The 23,693-nt window shown below is 30.0% G+C and overlaps 4 protein-coding genes across 4 annotated transcripts in view; 2 read left to right on the top strand and 2 right to left on the bottom strand.

Moving 5' to 3' along the window:
- The window catches only part of LOC106777079 (THO complex subunit 4A), an 11,022-nt gene extending 8,332 nt beyond the window's left edge, over window positions 1–2,690 (bottom strand). The window contains 5 exon segments of the mRNA XM_014664601.2: window positions 377–555; window positions 637–705; window positions 2,147–2,239; window positions 2,242–2,301; window positions 2,401–2,690. Of these exon segments, the coding sequence (XP_014520087.1) occupies window positions 377–555; window positions 637–705; window positions 2,147–2,239; window positions 2,242–2,301; window positions 2,401–2,562 (563 nt within the window). The 5' untranslated portion in view covers window positions 2,563–2,690.
- Window positions 2,691–3,513: 823 nt separating this feature from the next.
- LOC106778661 lies at window positions 3,514–8,675 on the bottom strand. Its single transcript, XM_022787196.1, has 2 exons — window positions 8,133–8,675; window positions 3,514–4,309 (listed from the first exon to the last, which is right to left on the bottom strand). Exons 1-2 carry the CDS (start codon window positions 8,572–8,574, stop codon window positions 3,726–3,728), a joined length of 1,026 nt encoding a protein of 341 aa, XP_022642917.1. The 5' UTR covers window positions 8,575–8,675; the 3' UTR covers window positions 3,514–3,725.
- LOC106756280 (glycine-rich RNA-binding protein 4, mitochondrial-like) lies at window positions 6,200–7,280 on the top strand. The gene is made up of 4 exons (XM_014638646.2): window positions 6,200–6,410; window positions 6,544–6,612; window positions 6,707–6,813; window positions 6,957–7,280. Exons 1-4 carry the CDS (start codon window positions 6,320–6,322, stop codon window positions 7,002–7,004), a joined length of 315 nt encoding a protein of 104 aa, XP_014494132.1. The 5' UTR covers window positions 6,200–6,319; the 3' UTR covers window positions 7,005–7,280.
- Window positions 8,676–19,639: 10,964 nt separating the features above from the next.
- LOC106756388 (ras-related protein RABE1c) lies at window positions 19,640–23,691 on the top strand. Its single transcript, XM_014638798.2, has 8 exons — window positions 19,640–19,865; window positions 20,690–20,762; window positions 20,856–20,956; window positions 22,275–22,340; window positions 22,452–22,549; window positions 22,936–22,998; window positions 23,078–23,170; window positions 23,250–23,691. The coding sequence occupies exons 1-8, from the start codon at window positions 19,793–19,795 to the stop codon at window positions 23,325–23,327; spliced, it is 645 nt and encodes a 214-aa protein (XP_014494284.1). The 5' UTR covers window positions 19,640–19,792; the 3' UTR covers window positions 23,328–23,691.
- Window positions 23,692–23,693: the final 2 nt, after the last annotated feature.

The following is a 23,693-nucleotide window of genomic DNA, read 5'->3' on the forward strand; positions in this document are numbered from 1 at the left end:
CCAAAAACCATCACAGAGTATTAAGGTTATAAGAGATTGTGGTGAAGGAATGATGGGCACGTTCTTAAAAACGGTTTTTATCTTAAAAATAAAAATGGACCACTTTTCAGAATATTAACTGCTTTATAATATTAACTAAAGGAAATAAAATAAATGGGAAAGATATAATATTATAAAATATAATATTAAAAATATAACCTTTCTTCTGTATAAGGCTAACATTGAAACCATCAACAAATACACATTGAAAGCCAGTAAAATTTAAACAAAAAAAATGCCAAATCAAAAAACATAGAATACAAAAAGGTTCACAACTTCGAAAATGAAATTAAATAACAGATTATTAAGGAAAAAAAGCAATTAAGCATGAGTATACCTTCGAGGAACTCCATTCAAATTTCCAATAGCTCTGTTTGCAGCAGGAACACCAGGCGTAGAAATGTTTGTTCCCACAATCTCTATCTTCATTGTTTTCCCATCTAATCGAACATTGTTGTATCTCTTTACAGCAGCTACAGCATCAGCTCGTCGTGAAAATATTACTTCTGCAGTACCCTATGGAAAAGAGCTTTTCTAAAGTACTGCAAGACAACAAATTGATCAGAAGGGCCACAACATGCCAACAGGATAAGATACCTCCAATCTTCCACTCCTGTCATAGTGAACCCCATGCCGTTTCAGGTCATCAACTTCAGAAAACAATTCCTGGAGTGTACAAAAGCTAAATTTAAAACTTTGACTGTAAAACAGCAGAAATGCAAACATCTTTGTTTGGAAGAATATAAGATTACAATCAAATATTTGCATTTTCTTCATGATAACACAGTCAGCTACGCAAATTTAGGTTTCTGGCAGTATATAGGCAGATCAGACCAAGGGATGTTTCAAGAGTAGGGTATTACAAGGAATGAGAAGGAAGTTTATTATTTTTAAACTTATGAGACTTGTGTAAGGTTTATAACAACGCTAATAATAGATTAAGACGTTGAATTTATATTAATATTTTTTTTTAAATGTCAAAGGAGAAAAAATAAAAATATCTAGTCCCTCCTTCCCTTTTCCTCCAAAATCCATGACACTTAGACTAGGTACTGGAAACTGTCAGCCCCTCTTGGTGCCTTAAAAAATTTATATAATTAAACTAAAACATGAAATTAGCACCTTATCAGTAACAACAAAAAAATTGAAAACCAAGTCATATAACTTGATAAGTTATAACTACAAGGGGTGAAATAGAATGTTGACTCTCCAGGAGTATCTGGGAAATTAAACTTATTAATAGTTTTATTTAGAATGAAAATGTTATCCTTGAGCAATTAATTCATATAGAACAGGAAAAGCTGTGCAAGACAATCAAATATTTTACCTTTTACAGACTATATTGTTAATGACGTTCTTTAAAAAGCACCATTCGTTCTTAAGCACCTTAAGCCAATGCCAGGAAAACTTTTCACCTTTGACTACCTTAAAAGGCAGACACCAAAACCTTCCTTTTTATATCCTTCAAAACCACTTGTAGAAACCCTTAATGTCCAAAAGCATTTTTGGGCTTTACAACCTTATAGGCATCAAACATTACCTTTATTGAACAGTGGCTTTGAAGGGGCCAAAAGGAAAGAAGACAGAGATAGAGTTACCACTATCATTATTGATTTAAAATTAAGTTCGCCGGATATTTCCCCAACATTACATAGAGGCATGTAGCCAGCACTATAAGGAGTGCTTGGAAGAGTTTCGCTGGAACTTTCTAGTGGTCTATATGTAATAAATACCAGACCTATATAACTAATTTTTAATAAATATTTTTCAAATATTCTAAAATATCATACGGTACACAATAGCTACGGTATGAGAACTAAGTTAATCAAAAGGAATAGGAAGAAAAAGAGTAGCTACTTACAACTTTTTACATACAGCTAGAGTCCTAACAACAAAGCTACTTGCGCAAATATACACTTCATAGTCACACCAACACGTCGATCCCTACTTTCTTCATCCATAAAAAAGGGAGTCGCTCTAAAACTATGCAAACACTACGAACAATAGAGACCGCGGATTTCTAACAAATTGCCAGAGCAACAAAATTTCTAGTTCGTGCCAAGCCTAAAACACTAAGGCCATGTACGAAAAGCACAGACACCATTACCTTAATATCATCATTGGAAACGCCATAATCCAAGTTAGAAATGTAAAGTTTGGTCCTAGTTTCCATGGAAGACGCAAGACCACCTTGAGCAGGGTATCCGCCGCAGCCACGAGCTGATCTGCGTGTAGATCGTGTTTCCAAGTCGCCTCGGGCGCCTAAAACCAACGATTAATCAAATCCAACGTAAAATTATCGTTTAAACTTCGAAATCGAAATTAAAAACAGAAAAATGGATGAATGTAAGAGGTACCTACCTTGGCGGTGGCATATGGAGCGGCGCGGTTGGCAGCACGGTTAGGGGAGCGGCGTGAAGGTCCGGATCCGGATTATCGGTTCTGGCCACGGAAGTTTCCGGATCCAGATTTTTTGTTGTTCTTGATGATGTCATCGAGCGTCAAATTCAGAGCTGCAGACATGTTTGCAGACTGAGGTTTGGGTTTTGGAACAGATCTGGTGAGGTTTTACAAACAGAAAGGGAGAGGAGAAAAGAATGGCTAGAGGTTTTACAATCTTTCAAACTTGAAATTCTAATTTTTATTTTACTCCTTTTAAGTGCTATAATGTTTAGCATTTCGGAATATATCTTTTAGTATTTATTATAAATATTGCAAGAGAGTGTTTAGTGTTCTTTGATTAAAGAAATAAATTGCAGAGTTTAGTTTTCATTTATAAAGATTAAAGTGTGTTTAGTGGTAATATTAAAAGTACAACGTTTACCATTTATTTCTAAAGATTATGTAAAATAAGGTTTAGTATTTGTTTATAAAAATTGAAATAAAATATTTAGTCTCTTTATAGATATTAAAGCATAGTAGATAGTATTTAATTTGAGAATTATTAATCTACTTTATGGAAGATGAGTATTTTATAGGATAGGATTGCAATAGTGTTATTTTCTTTTTTATTATGGATATCCTCACAATTCAAGATATATGTGTATGTATATATATATATATATATATATATATATATATATATATATATATATATATATATATATATATAGTAGTGAAAATATTAAGACTATGATTAGCACACTTTAAATATCTTTATAATAAGTTTAACCTATTTAGTATAAATTCATTTAGGTAAAAAGATCATATAAAAGAGATCAACACAAATTATGCTAGCATTTTTTTAAGAACCTAGAAAGCTTGCAACCCATGATTCTTTGACTATGATCCAATTATACATTTTAATTCCTATTAAAACATAATATATATCCTATGATACTTATGGATTGCTTAATTTCTTTTAGACACTAAATATATTGAAATTAAAAATAATTTGAACAGATAAAATTAGTTTATAAAAATAAAATAAAGTTCATGTACAAGTATTTCATTATAAAACTCTTCCCAACCAAGTTAGAACAAACTGCAGAGTTGATTTTGAAACACTTCTACAGGATCAATTTTATCATTTCAATAGACAAAGGATATGCACAATCCAATTTCTTCAATGCAAACTAAATCCTAGAATCTAATGATTCAAATCTAGAAACAGAATTTTAGATTAACTAGATACAACTAACTAGCATAGGGAATCAAAAGCACAGATCAAGAATCAGATAATTTGTTTAAGAACTGGTGAACTTTGTAACAGCCTTGGTACCCTCAGAGACAGCATGTTTGGCCAATTCTCCGGGTAGCACAAGCCTGACCGCAGTCTGGATTTCCCTTGAAGTGATGGTGGGTTTCTTGTTGTAGCGGGCAAGTCTAGAAGATTCTTGGGCAAGCTTCTCGAAAATGTCATTGATGAAACTGTTCATGATGCCCATGGCCTTGCTGGAGATACCAATGTCAGGGTGAACCTGCTTCAAAACCTTGAAGATGTAGATCTTGTATGTCTCCACACTCTTCTTGTGTCTCTTCTTCTTGTCACCAGCTCCTCCTTCCTTCGGAAGCTTCTTCCCTGCCTTCGGTTTTTTCTCAGCCGGAGCCTTCTCTCCTACGGTGGACTTCTTCTCCTCCGCCGGCTTCTTCTCCGCTGGCTTCTTATCTGCCTTTGGTGCCATATCTAGGACAGAACTTTGAGCTCTGAAATAAATTAGGGTTTCGAATTGGGATTTCAGAAGCTTGGGGTGAGAGCAGATGATGTTGTGAATATTTTCTGAGTTTAAGAGGAATGTATATATAGGGGAAAGTTTTGTCTTCTGATTGGCTAATGGGATTTGTTACGGATCGATGAGCTGGCGTTTTTATGAGACTGTTGATCAACGGCTGAGATGTTGTTTTCACTTTTTAGTTTTTTTTGGTGTCTAAATATATTCTTGTCCCACTGTTTTCCTTTATAATTAAGATGAAAGGAAGACAGTTTTACAATGGAAACTTAAGTTATCCTTTTGAGTTTCATCCATGAAAATACATTTTCTTTTAAGAAAAAAAAACATTTCTTTTAAGAAAATCCACTGCTATCTAATAAAAATATGGAATAAATAGAACCATTCTTGAATTGTTTCCGTTATTATATTATTTTTGTTTAAAAATATATATTATCTAATTTCATCATCCTCCTATCTTTCAAATACTGTATTTTTATGATGATAAAAGTAATTTATTTTCTTTTAAATTTTAAATATGAAGAATTATTAGTTATGATTTTAAAAATAATACTAAATTATTTTATTTTTGGAAGAATTACTGATTTTAAATTTCACAATCAACATCTTGTCAAATTAGTGAAGGAAATCATAAAATAAAGAAAAAAAAATAAAGCTTGTAGGGTGACATTTTCCATCAACTTATTAACAAATATATAACAACAATTCTTTCCATCTTATACTTGAAATGATTCAAGTCCTCTAAATCATGCTTTTACCCAAAGAATAAAATTAGAACAATTATTTAGTACCATAATCTTTATTAAGTACCTTGGAGATTACAATAAATAAAATAATTAGTGTGATTCGAGATATATCCTTTATTCTCTAATTACATAATGATCATATAATGTGTTGAATGAATATGTTGAATATGTAATATCTTATGTTGACATTTGATATTGAGATTTGCAATATCTTTCTCTTTTATCTATGGTTGAGGTAAATAGTGGTGAAATAACATTCAAAAGAATTTGATGATTATGGAAACAATTGATTTTAAATGTTAGCCATTTGTGTATATAAAAAATATAAGGAATCATATGAAAAATGAGTCACATGCATGCATTTGTGTTATTTGCTTATAAAATGTAATTTTATTATCACATAGTGTTTTTTTGCATTAAAACTTTCTTCTCTAAATGATAAAATTTAGTTTTTTTATTATTACTATAAGACTCTCTATTTGGTAATAGTCACTAAATCTTATGAATATAGATTCACTCTTTAGGATTGGTCTACTTTATCTTTTGAATATTTCAATTTTTTTAAAATTTAAAATTTTGAATCGATATCCTCTACTTGATAATAGCCATTGAATCATATGAATACAGATTGGTCTACTTCATCTTTTAAAAATTTATAGATTTTAAAAAAATTAAAATTTTTGGTAATGATCAATTAATCCTATGAATATAAAGCATAGTTAGTTTTTTAAAGATTTCATGTTTTTCTAAAATATAATTTTTTTTATTGAAACCTTTGATAATAGTCACTTAATCCTATAAATATAGGTAATCTCCTCGATATTGATCCACTTCATGTCTTAAAGATTTCAAATTTTTTCAAAGTTTAAAGTTTTTAGATTAAGACCCTTTATTTTATAATGGTTGTAGGATATAAACTCTTTCCTCGTTATTGGTCTAGTTCACCTAATTATATTCAGGAATATACTTGCAGCTCAAATTACAAGTAATACACAGCACCTATATAAATTAATTGAAAATGATATTTTGACATCAATTTTTTAACACTATTTTAATATTGTATATATGTTAAAATATGGTTGGATAATTTCAAATTAAAAAGAAAAACTTTGGTTTTTTTCTTCTAAACATATTTTTGTTTCAGTTTTTTTAATTTGAAATCATCCAACCATCACACATATGCAATGTTAAAATAATGTGAAAAATTGATGTGAAAATATCAAACTACTTTAACCCAATAAGCGAATTCGCAATCTTTCTTTTCACTCTTAGTCGTAAGGAACAGAATAGCTTAGAAGCTTCTTGTTTCTTTCTAAGTCCGCGAAAAACACTTTAATGTGTTTAAGATATTGAAAGTTCACAGTCATGCAATTAACGAAAGGCAACCCTCTTCTTTTCCCCTTATCTAGATTTCTGTGTGCGCGTCATCATTCATCAGCCAAATTGTTTGTCGCAGGTTTTCTCCAACTTCTTTCAGCTCTACTTTCTTTTCTAAAACCTAATGTTAATTGCTCATTTTAGAGTTCTTGTAACTCAGTTCAAATGTTCTGTTTTAACTGGGAGATTTTTGGTTTTGTTTTGGAACGAAGGACTTTCCTGGGATACCAATGAATCGATTCTGAGAGATGCCTTTGAAAAACATGGGAAAATCATTGAAGGTTAAATCTAAGATCTTCTTTCAGTTTTTGGTTCCAATTTGGTCATACAACTATGTTGAAATTGCCCTAAATTCTTCTATTTTTCTTTTATCAGTTAGAGTAATATGTGATCATGTGACTGCGAAATCAAGAGGTTATGGATTTGTGCGGTTTGATTCTGAAACTGCAGCTGATACAGCTCGCAAAGAGATGAATGGCCAGGTTTTTATTTTTTTGTTTCTCCTATTTGTTTAAGATGAATTCAGTCTTTATATCACAATCTTTGAAAATATGCAGACTTATTGGCTGAAGAAGTTTGCTTCTATGATTGTTATGTATGAACCTTGCTCCTTATTCTTTGACAGATACTGGATGGCAGACGCATTCGGGTTACTTATGCACACAAAGGCTAGGGACTAAGTCCGTCAAACAATTCATGGTTGAAGCATTATTATCTAAGTTTTGCATTGTGTCTTTCTTTGTGAATTTCTGAGTTATTCTTGTTTTAAGATTAGATAGTTCTGTTGTCCCATTATTATTTGAAAACACATGTTATATTCTGAGGACTTTGACATCATGGCCAAGTTGCGGTTTGATTTTTCTTTTTCTTTTTGCCGTAAAATGTTACTGATGGCCAAATGATAAGTAATGTGCACTGACAGTAACCATTTGAAACTTACGTTTAGTTTTCCCAGTCTATTCATCTAACAATCATCATTATAATTAATTGGTCACTTAAAAAGTTTCTCAATGTATTTTGACCATTACACAGAATTCGCAGATTCTGAAAAAAGGAATGATCATTAACTGTTGTCATTGACTTACAGATTCTGGAAAAATGAATGATAATTTCCTGTTGTAGTTGAGTTACAAACCATTAGAACTCATATACCGAAACTCCTTGAATTACAAACTCTAAATGCTGATATTTGATAGCACTTCACATTCAAACCAACATGTGTCTTGGTTTTAGTTCTGAGAACAATTCAATTCAAACTACCACGTGCCTTGGCTCTTTGTTCAGGAAAAGAGAGTCAAATCATGTGTGGAAAGATTGAATTCTTAGGTTGTACCACTTTTGGATTGTGTTAATAGATGTGGTCATCCGTCTCTATAAACAGAGATATTTGTTTTCAAGATTTTAAGCTACCAAATGTGAAGAGAAAAAACATCAGTTGATGAATAATCTCAAAAGCTTAATGCATCCCAATTTATCTATCTTCAGAAATAACTATTTATATCTAAAATTCAGTGCACACTAAACAATAAGGTTCAATCTTTGAATAAAAACAACTATTTGGAATCCAATTATAAAACATATGAACAAAGGAAATTAGAACATGATTTGGTATCAAACACTTCTATTGCATCAATTTAATCATTTCAATACATAGAGGCTGTGCACAATCCCATTTTTTTCAATTTAAACTAAAACTAAAACCCTACAGGTTGAAATCTAGGATTAAAACATTAGATCCAATAGATACAACTAATAAACATAAGGGACCAGGAACACAGGTCAGAAATAAGATAACTTGTTCAAGAACTAGTGAACTTGGTAACAGCCTTGGTACCCTCAGAGACGGCATGTTTGGCCAATTCTCCAGGCAATACAAGTCTGACCGCAGTTTGGATTTCCCTTGAAGTGATGGTGGGTTTCTTGTTGTAACGGGCAAGTCTAGAAGATTCCTGGGCAAGCTTCTCGAAGATGTCGTTGATGAAACTGTTCATGATGCCCATGGCCTTGCTGGAGATACCAATGTCAGGATGAACCTGCTTCAAGACCTTGAAGATGTAGATCTTGTATGTCTCCACACTCTTCTTGCTTCTCTTCTTCTTCTTGTCACCGCCAGCTCCTCCCTCCTTCGGAAGCTTCTTTCCTGCCTTAGGCTTCTTCTCCGCCGGAGCCTTGTCTCCTACTGTGGACTTCTTCTCCTCTGCAGGCTTCTTCTCTGCTGGCTTCTTCTCTGCCTTTGGTGCCATATCTAGAGCAGAAGTTGGTACTCTTGAAGAGAATTAGGGTTTCGGATTGAGATTCAGAAAGCTTAATGACGAAGCTATTGAAGGTGTGAATAAAGAAACTCTTGGAGGATTGTTGATATAGGAAAATGTTTTGGAGTTCTGATTGGCTATCGGGCCTTGACACGGATCGATAATCTGACGTTTAGATGTGTCTGTTGATGAACGGCTGAGATGTTCTTTTGGCTTCTTAGTTTTCCTTGGGCGCCTAAATTTATTCTTGGGCGGGTACTACCTTTTACCAATAAAAGGAACATATCTTTTAACTTTAGTGTCAGTAAATCAATGTGAAGTATATTACTTTGATCCGTCTAAATATTATTTGTTTTAAGATAATTCACACTTATCTAATAAAATAATAAAAAAATTATATCAATATAATTAAATTTTTTTTTACTCTTAAACTTAATAAAAAATGATATTTTATTATTTAACCTTTTCAAAACTATTTTATACTTTAAAATAAATATAATTTTTTTAGTATGGTATAAATGTAGAGTAGAAATGAAAGTAATAATGTATTATCATCTAACATAATATAACATCCAAAAAATAATTTGTATTTAATATTACCTGTTACTTAGTTGTTTTCATCGTAAAATTGTTACGTTTTTAAAAAAATTTATTTCAAAATAAAAATATATATTATCTAATTTTTCCTTCCCCATTTGAAATATTATGTTTTGAAGATGATGATAAAAGTAATTTATTTTTAAAAATGTAAATATTAAAGAATTCTTCATGATTTAAAAGTAATATTAAGTTTTTATATTTTTTGGATAATTACTAATTTTTTAATTTGATGGTTAGCATTTTCTTTAAATTGAAGAGAGCATGTGTAATCAAATACAAAACATAGTGTATAATTTTTTAATTATATATGTTCTTATTAATGATTTGCACTTAGAAGACACCTTTTAAATTTATTTATATATTTTATTGCAGCTCTCCTTCCATAATCTTCAAGGAGTGCATTTCAAAATTTATTTGGACTTTACTGTTCAAAGTTGAGCCAAACTATTTTGTTTTTGGTTATAAATATTTTATGATGTAAACTAGGATATTATGATAAATAAGAAAATAAAATGTATCAATTTAGTAATCTTAATGATATTTGATTGATTGATAGAAAATTTACTAGTACAATTACTCTTTACCAATGATTGATAAGTTGGTTTAAGGATGTTGATAAAAAATTCTACAAATTTTTCAACGTATAAAATATTTTTTTATATTTTAATAATATAAATTGTATATGTAATAGTAATAATTTATTTAACTTATAAATGTGTTGATATACTTACTTGGATCAGTGGTTTACATAACAATGTAGTTAAGTGAGTAATAATCAATATAAAAAAAATCTAATCGAGTCTCTATAACAATAATCCAAAATAGACAGTACATTTTATTAAATCAAAAGGATTTTTTTTATGTCCTAATGTCACAATAATAAACATAAATTAAATAATCTTACTTTAAAAACAATAGCCCATGTTAAAATATGGTAATTGACTTATTATTAAAATATATAAACGAAAATGTTCTCTTATATTTTAACTAAATAATTAATTTCCATATGGAATATCTCACTGCACAATCTAAAAAGTCTTCAGCTCTAATTAGGCATAACTCTTCTAAGAAGTGGATGAAAATAATAAGAAATTATAACAATTAATCTATGCTTTATAATTATTTTTTTATAAATATTTTTTTTGTCTCATAAGACATATACACTTAACCAAAGAGTATAAACACTTAAACTATGTCAAGGAAAATGCATTAATTTATAAAATATTGAGTTAAAAATAAATCATTTCCATCAAGATTGATGGTTTAAAATATATTACCTAATTAAATTTTAAAGTACAAAAAAAGTGCACATTATTAACAATTTTAAATTTGAAATTATAGTTTTTAATAGTAATTTATATTAGAGATAATTATTTTCAATAACAAGTAGTTCAAATGTAATTAAAATAGCAAATACATGTAAATATAATTCTACAATCAATTAAAATATTTTCTTTATTATTGTTCCCTTTTTGTAAACAAAACTTATTATTCAATTTCTAAAACCATTTTACTACTTATTTGTAGTTAAAATGTTTGAGAGCCCTTGACACTTTTTTTCATTTATTTTATCAAAGGTTTTCCCATGATAATTCATCTAATTCTTCCATCAATTTTGTTATTATAAATTATTAAAATGTTTATAATTTTTAAATATAGACAAATTGTACTTTCATGACAAGATTTCATTGTAAAAAAATTATGTATTCAATACTTCATACAATTTTATTAATTTTTTTTCTTGAATTTTAATTGAAATAGTGTTAATAATGTATCACTTTGGTTCAAATTAAATTATACAAATTTTGTAACTCGTACATGACTTTAGTTTTTTTAAAATAAAAATAAAATTAAATATATTTGAAATTCTTAAACTTGAACATGAAATTAAACTCATATTCCAAACTTTAATATATTCAAAGTAGAAAAATAATAATAATTTTCGTATTCTAATTAAATTATTATTATTTTTTATCAATTTTTATTAAATGAACGTGTATATTACTCTAGGTCTCCTTAGTTTCACTTGGTTTATTTCTTTTCGTTTACTTTTTCTATTTTTTTTTACTATGCATTGTGGTCTCGTAGTGGTCTCTTGGTGTTGATTGTTGGTGGAGTCAATTGTTGGAAGCTTTAAGGCGTGACATCTAAGGTAAGTGAAGTTTTTAAATTTGGAAGAACCTTAATTGACTTTCGAAAATTGGTTATGGGTCAAACTTATTTTGAAAACTGATTAAGGCTTCAACATCTTTCGAATGCATGTTAATGTTTTGTCAACATTCAAAATACATTTTCAACACATTTCATCATCCCCTCCTCTTGATCTCTTTATGCATCACTCAAAACTATCATCTATTATGTATTTCAATCAACACATTGCAATCAGAAGAGGTAAGGGAGATACGAGGGTTATCTCTGCCGAGACAATAAATATGTTTGTTGCATGAGGAAGACGACTGTTGCACCACTAACAGAACGCCATAAACAACGATAACCACCAACAATCTTCCACGCCAGGCAATGATGATAATTAAGGGTCAAGGAAGATGAACAAAGACGAAGGGGGAAGAGAAGGTCAATAACTCTCAACAGGAGAAGAATGAGGCATGGAGGTGCAGGATGCTATTAGGATCTTTTTAACAAGAGAATATGAGTGAAAAGAATTGTTGGTACCAGGGAGATATGGTTTGAAGATAGAGTATAACGCAGCGGAATTAAGCTTAGAGTAAGCGGAAAACGTGTTCGGTCACAAAAATAGTTCCTTTATCAGTTTTAAATTTCTTGTAAAACTTTTATCGAACAGTTGGAGTGCTAAAAGATTAAGGAGTGTAGGGAAGAGAAAAATCACACAAATGATTTTTATACTGGTTCGAATCAAAAGATTCTATGTCCAGTTGTTAATCACTATAAAAAGTGATTAACTATTTTCACTAAAAATATAGTTGTACAGATTACAAGATAATGAAATGAGTAAGGGATAGAAACACCTTCCTTCGACAAACGAACCGGAAGAGTGCAGTGAGTAACTTCCTTCGACAAACGAACTGGAAATGCTTCCTTCGACACACGAACCGGAAGCAAACACTCTGCCAACTCGAAGAGAACCGCTCCGACTTTCGACACACGAAATGCGAGCTTCTCCTATTCACGAGACCAGGTAGAGCACCTTGCCAACTCGAAGAGAACCGCTCCGACTATCGACACACGAAACGCGAGTTTCTCCTATTCACGAGACCACGCAAGGGAACGGAACTAGCTTTTGAGAACTTCCTCAGACAAACTGTATTCTTCAAAAGACCTAAGTTCACAACGTTATTTTCTGAAGTTCTCAAAGCACCTATTTATAAGCCCAGGGTCAGAAACTGAAAAGTCATCTCCCAACTGCCACAAATAATCGATTATTGTAAGTGATAATCAATTATTCAAGTCCGTTACAGGTTTTTCAAAATGTGGTAATCGATTATATGAGGTGATAATCGATTATGCCTGAATGACTTGTGATAATCGATTATTGCTTCTTGATAATCGATTATTGCAGTTACAAATCCAAGTTTTACAGAGTTTAAAAGACTTTCCTACTACATTTAATTTCTACAAATTTGCTTTCAAATAATTTTATACTCTTCTTCAACTAAGTTTTCTTGTAGTATTATCAAAACAATTTTCTTCAAGTTTTACCAATACTCCTTATTGGTAACAAGAATTTGACATACAATAAAAGTGGTCAAAGATAGGCAAATATTTGAAAATTTGGAGGTGTAGGTAGAAAATTATGAAATGCAAGAAGGAGAGCTTGTAGAAATCACATTGACGTATCTTCACTTGGAATCATATATATATATATATATATATATATATATATATATATATATATATATATAGGGGTTTGTTAACATGTGTACGCCTGTTTTTCAGTTGTTACGTTTTAACAATGTTTACCGGATTATAGTAGACAAAAATACCCTCATATATTATTGATTCTAAGTTTTAAGGTCAAGGATATTTAAATAATTTTCATTCTCAAAACTAAAAAAAAAAAAAACATCCAAACCCTTACTCACCTCCCTCATTCCTCTCAACCCTTTCTCTTTCACCTCTCTCACTCCAACATTTTATCTGTCATCCCTACTGTTGCCCCAATTGAAAAAAAATAAAATCAGAAACCCTTGCCTAACCCTAATCCATCTTCCTCACTTATCCAATTTGTTTCTCTCTCGTCCATGCACACACAACAACCCGCGACATCGTAATTTGTTGCTCTTGCTCTGTTTCGTTCATTAGGAGGATGTGTTATATATTTTCCCTTCTTATTATTATTAAATTTCATTTTTAAATCAAATCATGATATATGAGGGTATTTTTGTCTACTATAATCCAGTACACATTGTTAAAATGTACCAACTAAAAAACAGACATACGCGTGTTAACAAACCCCATATATATATATATATATATATATATATATATATATATATATATATATATATATATATATATATATATATATATATATATATGTATGTATTGATCATTTATTAGTTCTGTCTCTTATTTTTTAGTTGTTCGAAGTGGTCACATCTTTTGAAAAAATGGTTTAATTTGGTCATTTTTGTTGACAACGTTTAAAATATTGACAAAAATATGTGACGATATCAGCTTAGTTAAGGTGTCAATGTTAAAAGTCTTTGGCCTTAATTAAATCCTCTCTATTGGAATTAAATTTACTTCACCTTAATTAAACCCCAATTCAACCCTAATTGGAAAGTTTTTCTCCTTTTGTTTGCTGGTTATCCTCTCTTCTTCTCGTTTGTTTAAGTTAGGGGTCCTCTTCTCATTTTCTAGTTAAGGATCGTGACTGGATGGGTTGAATTTAGGTTATGTTATTTGGGATTTCTTCTTTGCAGGTTTTGATCTCGCGATTTGCGGCTGGAGTTTTGATTTGAGTTTTGTTATTTGGAGTTTCTATTCTTGATTATTTTCTACAAGTTTTTATCTCACGATTTAGGGTTACGATTTTGAGTTGAGATTTTAGATTTTTTTTTTCGTTTAGAGGGTGATGATTGCAGTTTGTGGTTTTCGGTGATGATTTGGTTTGGGATTTTCAATTGGTTGTTTAGGATTTAGAAAGAAGAAAATGAGAATCTATTAATAATAAAATAAAAGAAAAAGAAACATATAAAAAGTGCAATAAAAGCTTTTAAAATTTATATCACATAGTCACCTATATTGTAAAACTGGACAAGTTATTCAATATTGGTTAAGGTAGACACCGTTAGCCTTTTAAATATCATCAACAAAAATGACCAAATTAAACTATTTTTAGCCTTTTAAATATCATCAACAAAAATGACCAAATTAAACTATTTTTACAAAAGAATAGACTCCTTTGAACACCTCAAAAATAAGAAAACTAATAAATTAGAGAACAAGAATATATATATATATATATATATATATATATATATATATATATATATATATATATATATATATATATATATATATATATAACTTATTTTAAAAAAATCCAACTGTCTATTTCCCTAAAATTTTAAAAACTTGTCAATTGATAATTTACTAAGAAAGATAAAAAAAACATCTTCTATTTTATAACTTTGTTTGAGAAATAAAGATAACAAAAAAACCTCTGTTAATTATTACCTAAATACACAATACACTTGATTGATTCGAATTTGTTAAACTAAGTTGTTTATTATAATGCGTGTGTCTTTATGAGTAAACAATCTACTCAAGTATACTTTCATGTGTACAATGGTTTTTTCATATATCTATACGTGCATTCCTTTACTCCTGTATGATATTATCATATTCTTTATCATATCTAAACAAACTTCGATCAAATGTTAGTAGAAGTTCATTTTTATGAATTTAAATTAAAATAATAATTAAATTAAGACAAGTAAATGACAAATGATATAATAATGATACATGTTATACTATCACCATGTTAACTTAACACGTAATAAATATTTATCTTTTTAACAAAATAAAAAAAATAAAAAATTAAAATTAAAATATAATAGGTGATTCCATAATTATTTTTAAAAATAAAAACTAAATCGAGATAAATGAAAAAATAAAGATTTATTTAAGATTTTTCTATAACAATAAACACAAATGATATGATTTAACTTTCATTTAAAATTTAGAAATACACGTTTCACAACCTACACAATCAGAAATTCAAAATTTATATTTTGAAAAATATAATTTGAAATCAAAATACACAAAACAATACACAAAACTATTTTTGTTATTTTATCAAAATAGTTGGTTTGAAATATAAAATAAAAAACACAATTCATATTACAAAATTCGAAATATAAAATTTATATTTATGATTATATATTTCAAAATATAAAATAAAAAATACATCTAAACTACACAATTTTTTTCCACACAAAAAAAAAACGAAAAGCAGTCAAAAAGCCATCGTGAAGAAGAAGGCGTGAGGGAGAGGGGTGTCGGCTAAAAGAAGATAAAAAAGAGAGAATAAGATAAAAGGTAAATAAACAATTTCATATGTCTGTATACATGCATTACAGCACATAACAAAATATGTTTATATTCATTGAAAATAAACTTAATTCCCAACTTTTATTTATGATTTAGACAACATTTTTTTTAAATATTTTATTATTAAGTGATTAGTCCAAAATTATTTTATAATCAATAATAATAATAATCATAAACACCATTATAAATTAATCACAAAATGACGTGATATTTAAATGTTGTGAAAAAAATGTTGTCTTAAGTATTTTTATCGTTTATTTTAAGCATTTAAACTTTGATCTTTGGTTTTGAATCATCCACATAGACAGTACATACATGGCACGTCTCATATTATTCTGGGCAGCTTAATTTCTCATCCGATCATAACAAAACAGAGCAAAAAACAGTACTTTAGAAACACCAAGTGAGAATAACTACCACTGCAAAAGGGTATGCAATATGACAAACACACAAAAAAGGAAAGAAAAAAAACCATAGTATGAGTTCTGTCACGGAGCATACATTATACATAGATGGAATCAACATTCTGGAAAAGCACAACCTCTGAGTTTGTCGGAAAACCAGAAGGTAAAGAGGAGGAGCAAGGAGCATCCTTCACATCCTGTTCCTATGCCAAAGGATCTTCAGTTGCCCAAATGATCAAACAAGTCCAAAGACTTGCAATTGTCATTGGTTCATCAAGAATTCAACAACTCTGTCTCATCTTCCTCGTCTTCGCCTTCGTTAATCTCACTCTTCTTGCATGCCTCTGTTCCTATCCGAATTACCATCTTCAAATTTGCAGCAGAGAGAAATTCACTTAGGAAAATATGGGTTTTGAATGGATGATTCAAGGGATGAAGAGTTTAATAAAGTATAAAGGAGTTTGTTTTGGGTGGGAGCATAGACAGAGGATCTTCTCAGCATATGCTTCAGCATTAACTTGCTGGCCCATATGCTTTTAGCATCTTTTCTATCACTAATTAATTACTATATACTTATATTCATTCTTCCAAGGGGCTGCATCTAATGTACCTAAACATAGTATATAATTTTTTGTCTTGAAAAATTTAAAATGGTCTTGTCTTCCATTTCAGATTTTTTTATTTATTTTTTCGTGTGATTGAAAAATGATATTTTATCACCATTTTTTGACACTATTTTGACACTGCACACGTGTCAAAATGTGGTTGGACGATTTCAAATTAAAAAAGCAAACTTTGGTTTTTCTCTTCCAAATATACCCGTATCTCAACTTTTTTTAATTTGGAATCGTCCAACCAGATGATGATGTCAAAAATAATGTTAAAATATCATTTTCTTGATATATAGTTCCTTCTATTACTGAATGTGCAACTTCAAAAAAACATAAAGATGACAGAACGAAAAAGACCAAAAGTGGGTCCTCTCCTTTTCCTTTATACATCAATTCATTGGTGTCCAATGCCACATGCTACACATTACCTACATGCATTTGGTATAGAAAATTTGATATATAATACAAAAATAGAATAATCATAAAAAAATAATTTTTTGTATTTTTTTTTTAAATATTAAATTTTTTTACAAATGTTAAAATATTATTCCTCTTCAACACAATTGATAGATAATCTAAAATTAAGTTAAAAATTAAAATAAGCAGAAGATAGGAACTTTATGTTGAAACTTTCACATGGAATAAGATTCTGAAAAAAAAGTACGATAAATTATTTTATAAAAACAAGTTTTTAAAGTTATTGAGTATATAAAAAGCTAGAGAAACACACTTTTTAAGTCTATTATGAAGAATCTATTGATTTGCCTCTGGAAAGAAAAAATAAAGCTCAAGAAATAGACCACACATTCGTGCTTTGAATTTTGATTTGGGTTTACCGATTAATAAACATTATGAATTCACCAATTGCATGGAATATCTTTTTGCTGGTAGTTTGCCAATTGAATTCACCAAATTTATCAAGGTAGCATGAGATCAATTATAATATTTTTGAGATATTGCCTCTCTTTTAAGTTTAATATTTTTGTTAGAGTTTTATCTCTAAAAATAATCCAAGTAGATAAATAACAGGATGTATCTGTAATTGAAAGAGTACTAATGTATTCAACATATTTCTTTTGTTTATTGTAACATCCCATTTAATAAAATAATTTACTAAACAAAACATTATAACTTTGATAAAACATAGCAGATAGAAAGAAAATATGTAATTTCAATCATTACAGTTATTCAAGGAAATAATTATAATAATAAAAATATATTTACAATTTTTTATATACATAGTATCTCAAAAAGAGGTAGACTATTATATAAAACCTCTAAATATTTACAACTATACAAATAATTATATATTACTCATGTTTAAGGTTCTGGAACCTCTTCATGCTCCATCAAAGGTAAACTGTCTTCTAACACATTATCTCCTTACACCAAAATTGTAATCATAGTCAAAGATTTAAACAAACATACAAATAAACAAAAACAAAACAAACAGGATAAGTCAATGAATAAAATAATGTTTCATATTACTATTTAAATTAACAGTTAACAACAATAAAAAAAACAAGTAAATCATACCACCACAAGACTCTTATACTCGATTATTCAGATATAATGCTGATATAGACTACTAAAGCTATGTACTCATGATAATATTTATACTCTGCAGAATTATAAATAAGGCTACTATCCATGAGGTAAATTTTCTACTCCTAAAACCCTAAAGGGCTTGGATGAAGACTGCATGCCCTTCTCTCTGTCACCCCATTCAACTCTACATGAGTTAGATGGTTATTACAATATCAGGATACCCGCTTACCGTAATATCTTTATCAAACATTCTCATACAACTTTGGTGTCAAAGCCACTAGAACTGTGGTGTTCGACGCTAGAAAATTACCCCTCAATAGAGCCATTGGAATTATGGTGCTGAGTACCAGAAAATGCCCATGAGTGTCGTACCAGTACGATGATTCACATCTAATCTTACCTTGAACACTTTCCATAAATCTTTTAATGTTCCTTAAGACCTTCTATGCACTGAGCAACATTGAAAAATACTCTCCTAACTCAGATTTAGTATCTTAAACCAACTTAGTTACTTTCAACACTCAAACTCAATTCTTTACCTTTTCACACCAATTTTCTGCATTTAACCATTTAAACAAGTCTTAGTATTCCTATTTCATTAGAAAAATTATAAACATACAGACAAAATAACGTATTTTCATAACAGATAAACAAATTCTTAGTATTCCTATTTCAATATTAGAATATTCTCATAGTATTAAGGTTAAAATTTAAAATAACATACACTTCCATTTATTTCATATAATTAAGTCCAATTATTTCCCGATCTAGTTTTGAAAAAAATGCACTATTGGGAATTATTAGAATTTATATCATAAAAAAAATTAAAATAGTAGTTGTCTATTAAAAATAACTGGAGCGTGTTTCTGGGAGATTCATTTAAATTAGTGTTTAATATAACCTCCAATAACTTGTATAAAAATAGTGTAAGTGGTAAAAGTAGTGCTCCCATTTTTATTTTTTTTTTCGTTATCATTATTTTAGGAATTTTAGGAAGCTTTTGGGTTAATTTGTTTCAATTTTACTCATTTTACTGATAAATTCGATATATTAGAAGAGCTGTATAAAAATAAGACATGACGAAATAAGTGAAAATAACTTAAATGATAAATTTCGTAAAAGTTGAAAATACAACAATAAAATAACACATTAGAAAAATCGAAAAAAGTTTGTAAACTTTGGTTTTAGTCTAACATCAACTATCAACTATGAAAAGAATTATAATACTGAATGTTAAAATATAAAAAAAAATTAACACACAGATTTATTTTATTATTCTAATATATTTCAAGTAACATATATTCTATTGCTCTTGCCTTTTCGTTTTTATTTTTAATAAAATAAAATGAAATGAGACAAAATTAAGCACCGGTGTTTTCTCCCCAAAATTTCCCTCTCTCTCTCTCTCTCATTCTCGATCTCACCATTTTCAGACACTCAACACCATTTTCTCAACTCTTCAGACCTATTATTCCTTTCATTCAAAGCAAAATTACAACTTGAGAGTTGATGGCTGCTCCACCGACAAGGGCTCGTGCCGATTATGATTATCTCATAAAGCTTCTCTTGATTGGTGACAGCGGTAAACTCTTATTCTTCTTCTTCTTATTTTTGAATTAATTTGTAGGCAAAACAAATGTTATAAAAACAAACACAAGGGTAAAATGTGATTTCTTTATAATCATAAATGATGTTTCTTTCACTGGGGGTTCTCTTTTTGTCATTCCACCGTTTTTTCTGTTTTTTTTCTATATATTTAATCCTTGTGTTTGGAGTTTGTGGAAATGCATACATATCTATCTTTTTCAAATGGGATTGGCTTTAAACCGTGGCAAAAGTTGTTCTTTTCATGATCTGGTTCAATCCAGCATTTGAATTTATTGTGTTATTAAGGTACTAATTTTGGGTGAAAGAGGTTGGATTGCAAATTTTGGGTTGACTTGTGTGGTTATCATTTGAAATTAGCCATCTCTTTGATCCATTAATTTTGTTTAATTGTCAAAATGCCGGTTCGCCAAAATAAGCCTTCAATGGTCTAATTGCATCTGCAAGTTGTTCTTGTGTTCATGATACATTTAATTGTCTTTATCCCAACAAAAGCCAGAGCAATCAATGTATTTTGATACCGCCAAGGATTTCTATCATCCAATCTCAAACTAACGTGTATGACAAGAGTGACTATGTGATTATTGAATACCTTAACATGGTTTCTGATTGGATTATAGTGTAATGTTTCTTACACTTGTCATGCATATAAATTAAGCTCTAAAAATATGGCATTTGTTGATGTTTCACAAAGGAAAGAAGTATTTTAGTGGGCATTGCAGTTATCACAAGGGAATAATAGTGTAGGTTTTGTTTGAAACTATTTGCAAGCTAACATCTCATGTTTTTTTGTTTTTGGAGGTGTTGGAAAAAGTTGTCTCCTTCTGCGTTTTTCTGATGTTTCTTTCACTACTAGTTTCATCACAACTATAGGGTATGTTTTTTACAGCTTAGGAGTAAAATTATAGAATTTTGTTAGCCAGAAGATTCTCTCTCTAACACCAGTAGGCCCACTTTCCTAATGTAGCATTGATTTTAAGATAAGAACCATTGAGCTTGATGGCAAACGGATCAAGCTCCAAATTTGGGACACTGCAGGGCAGGAGAGGTTCCGGACAATTACAACTGGTAAGGTTTATTGTTTGCACAGGTATTATTGTATTGATTTTAGTATATCCTTGTATGTGGCACTTGGGAATTTTTTGCATAGCAGTGGACATGATTTCTGGCACTTCCTGATATAGGTTTTATAGGTGGTGTAAAAACTCGAAAAAATGGGATATATAGTATAGAAAAAAATATACAAGCATAAAGAGAAGTTAGAGAAAAGAAAGGGAAGTAACCAGTGAAGAACATCATAATTCTTATTGAGTATCAGATATGATATGTTAGGAAGCTTATTGTTCTAGTTTGGAGACGATACTTCTAAATCCCTAGGACATGACAAAATTTGGATCCCGGGATATTTATTATTTTGAACCTTAAAATGGTCTCTTGCTATATCTTTTTTGTCACCATTGTTTCAACTGCATAAAGGAATAATATAACTTCCATGCATATTTTTTACTCAATTTAATTATTGAATGTTAAAGATACCAGAGGCTAGAGCCAACGAGAGTTTGTTCAATTTACATGAGATGAATCATAGATTCATTTAGGACATGTGAGTTAGGTTTCGGAGGGGAGTGAAAGGAAAAACAAATGTTTTATTTTAAATTTAGATAGATATTTGTTTAAATGAACAAAAGACTAACGTTTTAAGTTCATGCTAATCTATTGCTCTGTTTCTTTTGTTTACAAATAAATAAATTTGTTAGATATCTCAAACGACTAGAGAGAACGTCAATGTACAGTATATATAAGTGAGGAAAAATGTCGGCAATCATCACCTTTTACCTTGTAATATAGTATCAAAGTCTATCTTAGATATATTTGTTGACCTTGTCATGCCATTCGCTATTGAACAACTTATAAATATCTAGTTTCACATGAAATGTCGATGACTCAAAGTGAGGGGGACAGGATGAAGATTCCATATTGATCAGTAATAAGATCAATTTATAATATGTAAGGGAAGACAACCGAGGACAATCATCACCTTAGATAGTTTTGTGAGAATGAGTTAGACTTATATCCACTTTCTTATAAAATTCGAGTCTTGGCTAAATAAAAAATTTGTCCACCATTCCAAAATAACAACTTCTAAACTTCCCCTTAGTATTAATTTGTTGATTACCAAGAGTTAAACATCAGAAAAACCGTCTATTACTATCTGTTTCATTCATTCTACCTTAATTTTTTTTTTTTTTTTGTATTTTTCATTTTTTTTACCTCTCTATATATAAAAGACACGTATAAGTGGTAGTTTTTATCATTTAAGTTTCTTTTTTTTTTGGTTTTTTTTTTGTGTGTGTGTTATGTATCTTTTCCTAAATTGTTTTGGCAGCTTACTATCGAGGTGCAATGGGCATATTGTTAGTCTACGATGTTACAGACGAAGCATCATTTAGCAGTAAAGTTCTCAATTGTTACTTAAGTTCTAAATTTACAAATCTATGAATAATTCTTCAAACTTTAAATGCTTTTGCATTTGGAGTATTCATTATGCTTCTACTTATTTTAGATATCAGGAATTGGATTCGCAATATTGAGCAACATGCTTCAGACAATGTTAACAAAATACTGGTGGGGAACAAAGCTGATATGGATGAAAGCAAAAGGGTGAGTTAACCTTGTTGGTCATGTTTCATGAAACCTCTTCATTTCTTGTATCTTCTACAACTTGCATGAGCAAAGTAAAGATAATTCGAACACCAATTTGATCTGAACAAGAAGGTTGTAGAGCCAAGAGGAAAAGGGCTTGGAAAAATAACCAAAACTGTTATCAAATGTTATTCCATCATTGTTATGCAAGTTAGAACAACTTATGGTTAAATTTCATCATTTGTGGTGTTAGAGAACCTTGTTACTGCAAGTGAATTTTCAACTATTTTGCTGGGATGTGGAGGTCCGAAAGGGGTTGAGTTTTTATTTGATGCCATATGTGCATGCATGCATGTCAGACTTGAAATGTTTGTGATCGAATATACCTTCCCTTTTCTTTTAAGGTTGTGCCTACATCCAAGGGTCAAGAACTGGCCGATGAGTATGGAATCAAATTCTTTGAAACTGTAAGTGGTGTAAACCAGAAAATGTGGAAACCCCTAAACCTCTTTGTCATTATGCTCATAAAAATAAATACTATTGCAGAGTGCAAAAACAAATCTAAATGTTGAGGAAGTTTTCTTCTCAATAGCAAGAGATATAAAACAAAGGTTGGCTGACACGGACTCTAAAACAGAGGTATTTGAACCTCCTCTCTCAGAACTATAATGTCTTAATAGTTCCCTCTTCCTTTCTAAAGTTGATATTTCCATTGCAGCCATCAACAATCAAAATCAACCAAGACCAATCAGGAGGAGTTGGGGAAGCTGCACAAAAGTCGGCTTGCTGTGGTTGAAGACAAATGTCACAAAATTGGAGACAACATTAATTTCCAAGAACATGGAGGAAAAATTACATGTATAATGACCATGATGCTGACTTACACTTAACCTTCTCATTCTTCTAGAATTTGTGCGTGAAAAGTAGTGTCTGAACCTTTTAACAAGTAATCCAAAACTCCATGCATCGTGGAGATTGCATGTCCAACTTTCTATGGTGGGGGACATGAGATTCATTCAATATTGATTTTTATTTTCCAATGTATAGATGCAACGGCTTGTGTTGAGCTGGAACACATTTTCAAAATTTCTTCTCTGCCATCAGGCATTGCAGTGAAATATAAATGCATGTGAAATATAAATCTTGTATTAACTATTTAAGC

Source organism: Vigna radiata, chromosome 2 (assembly GCF_000741045.1).
Source record: "Vigna radiata var. radiata cultivar VC1973A chromosome 2, Vradiata_ver6, whole genome shotgun sequence".
NCBI classification, from domain to species: domain Eukaryota; kingdom Viridiplantae; phylum Streptophyta; class Magnoliopsida; order Fabales; family Fabaceae; genus Vigna; species Vigna radiata.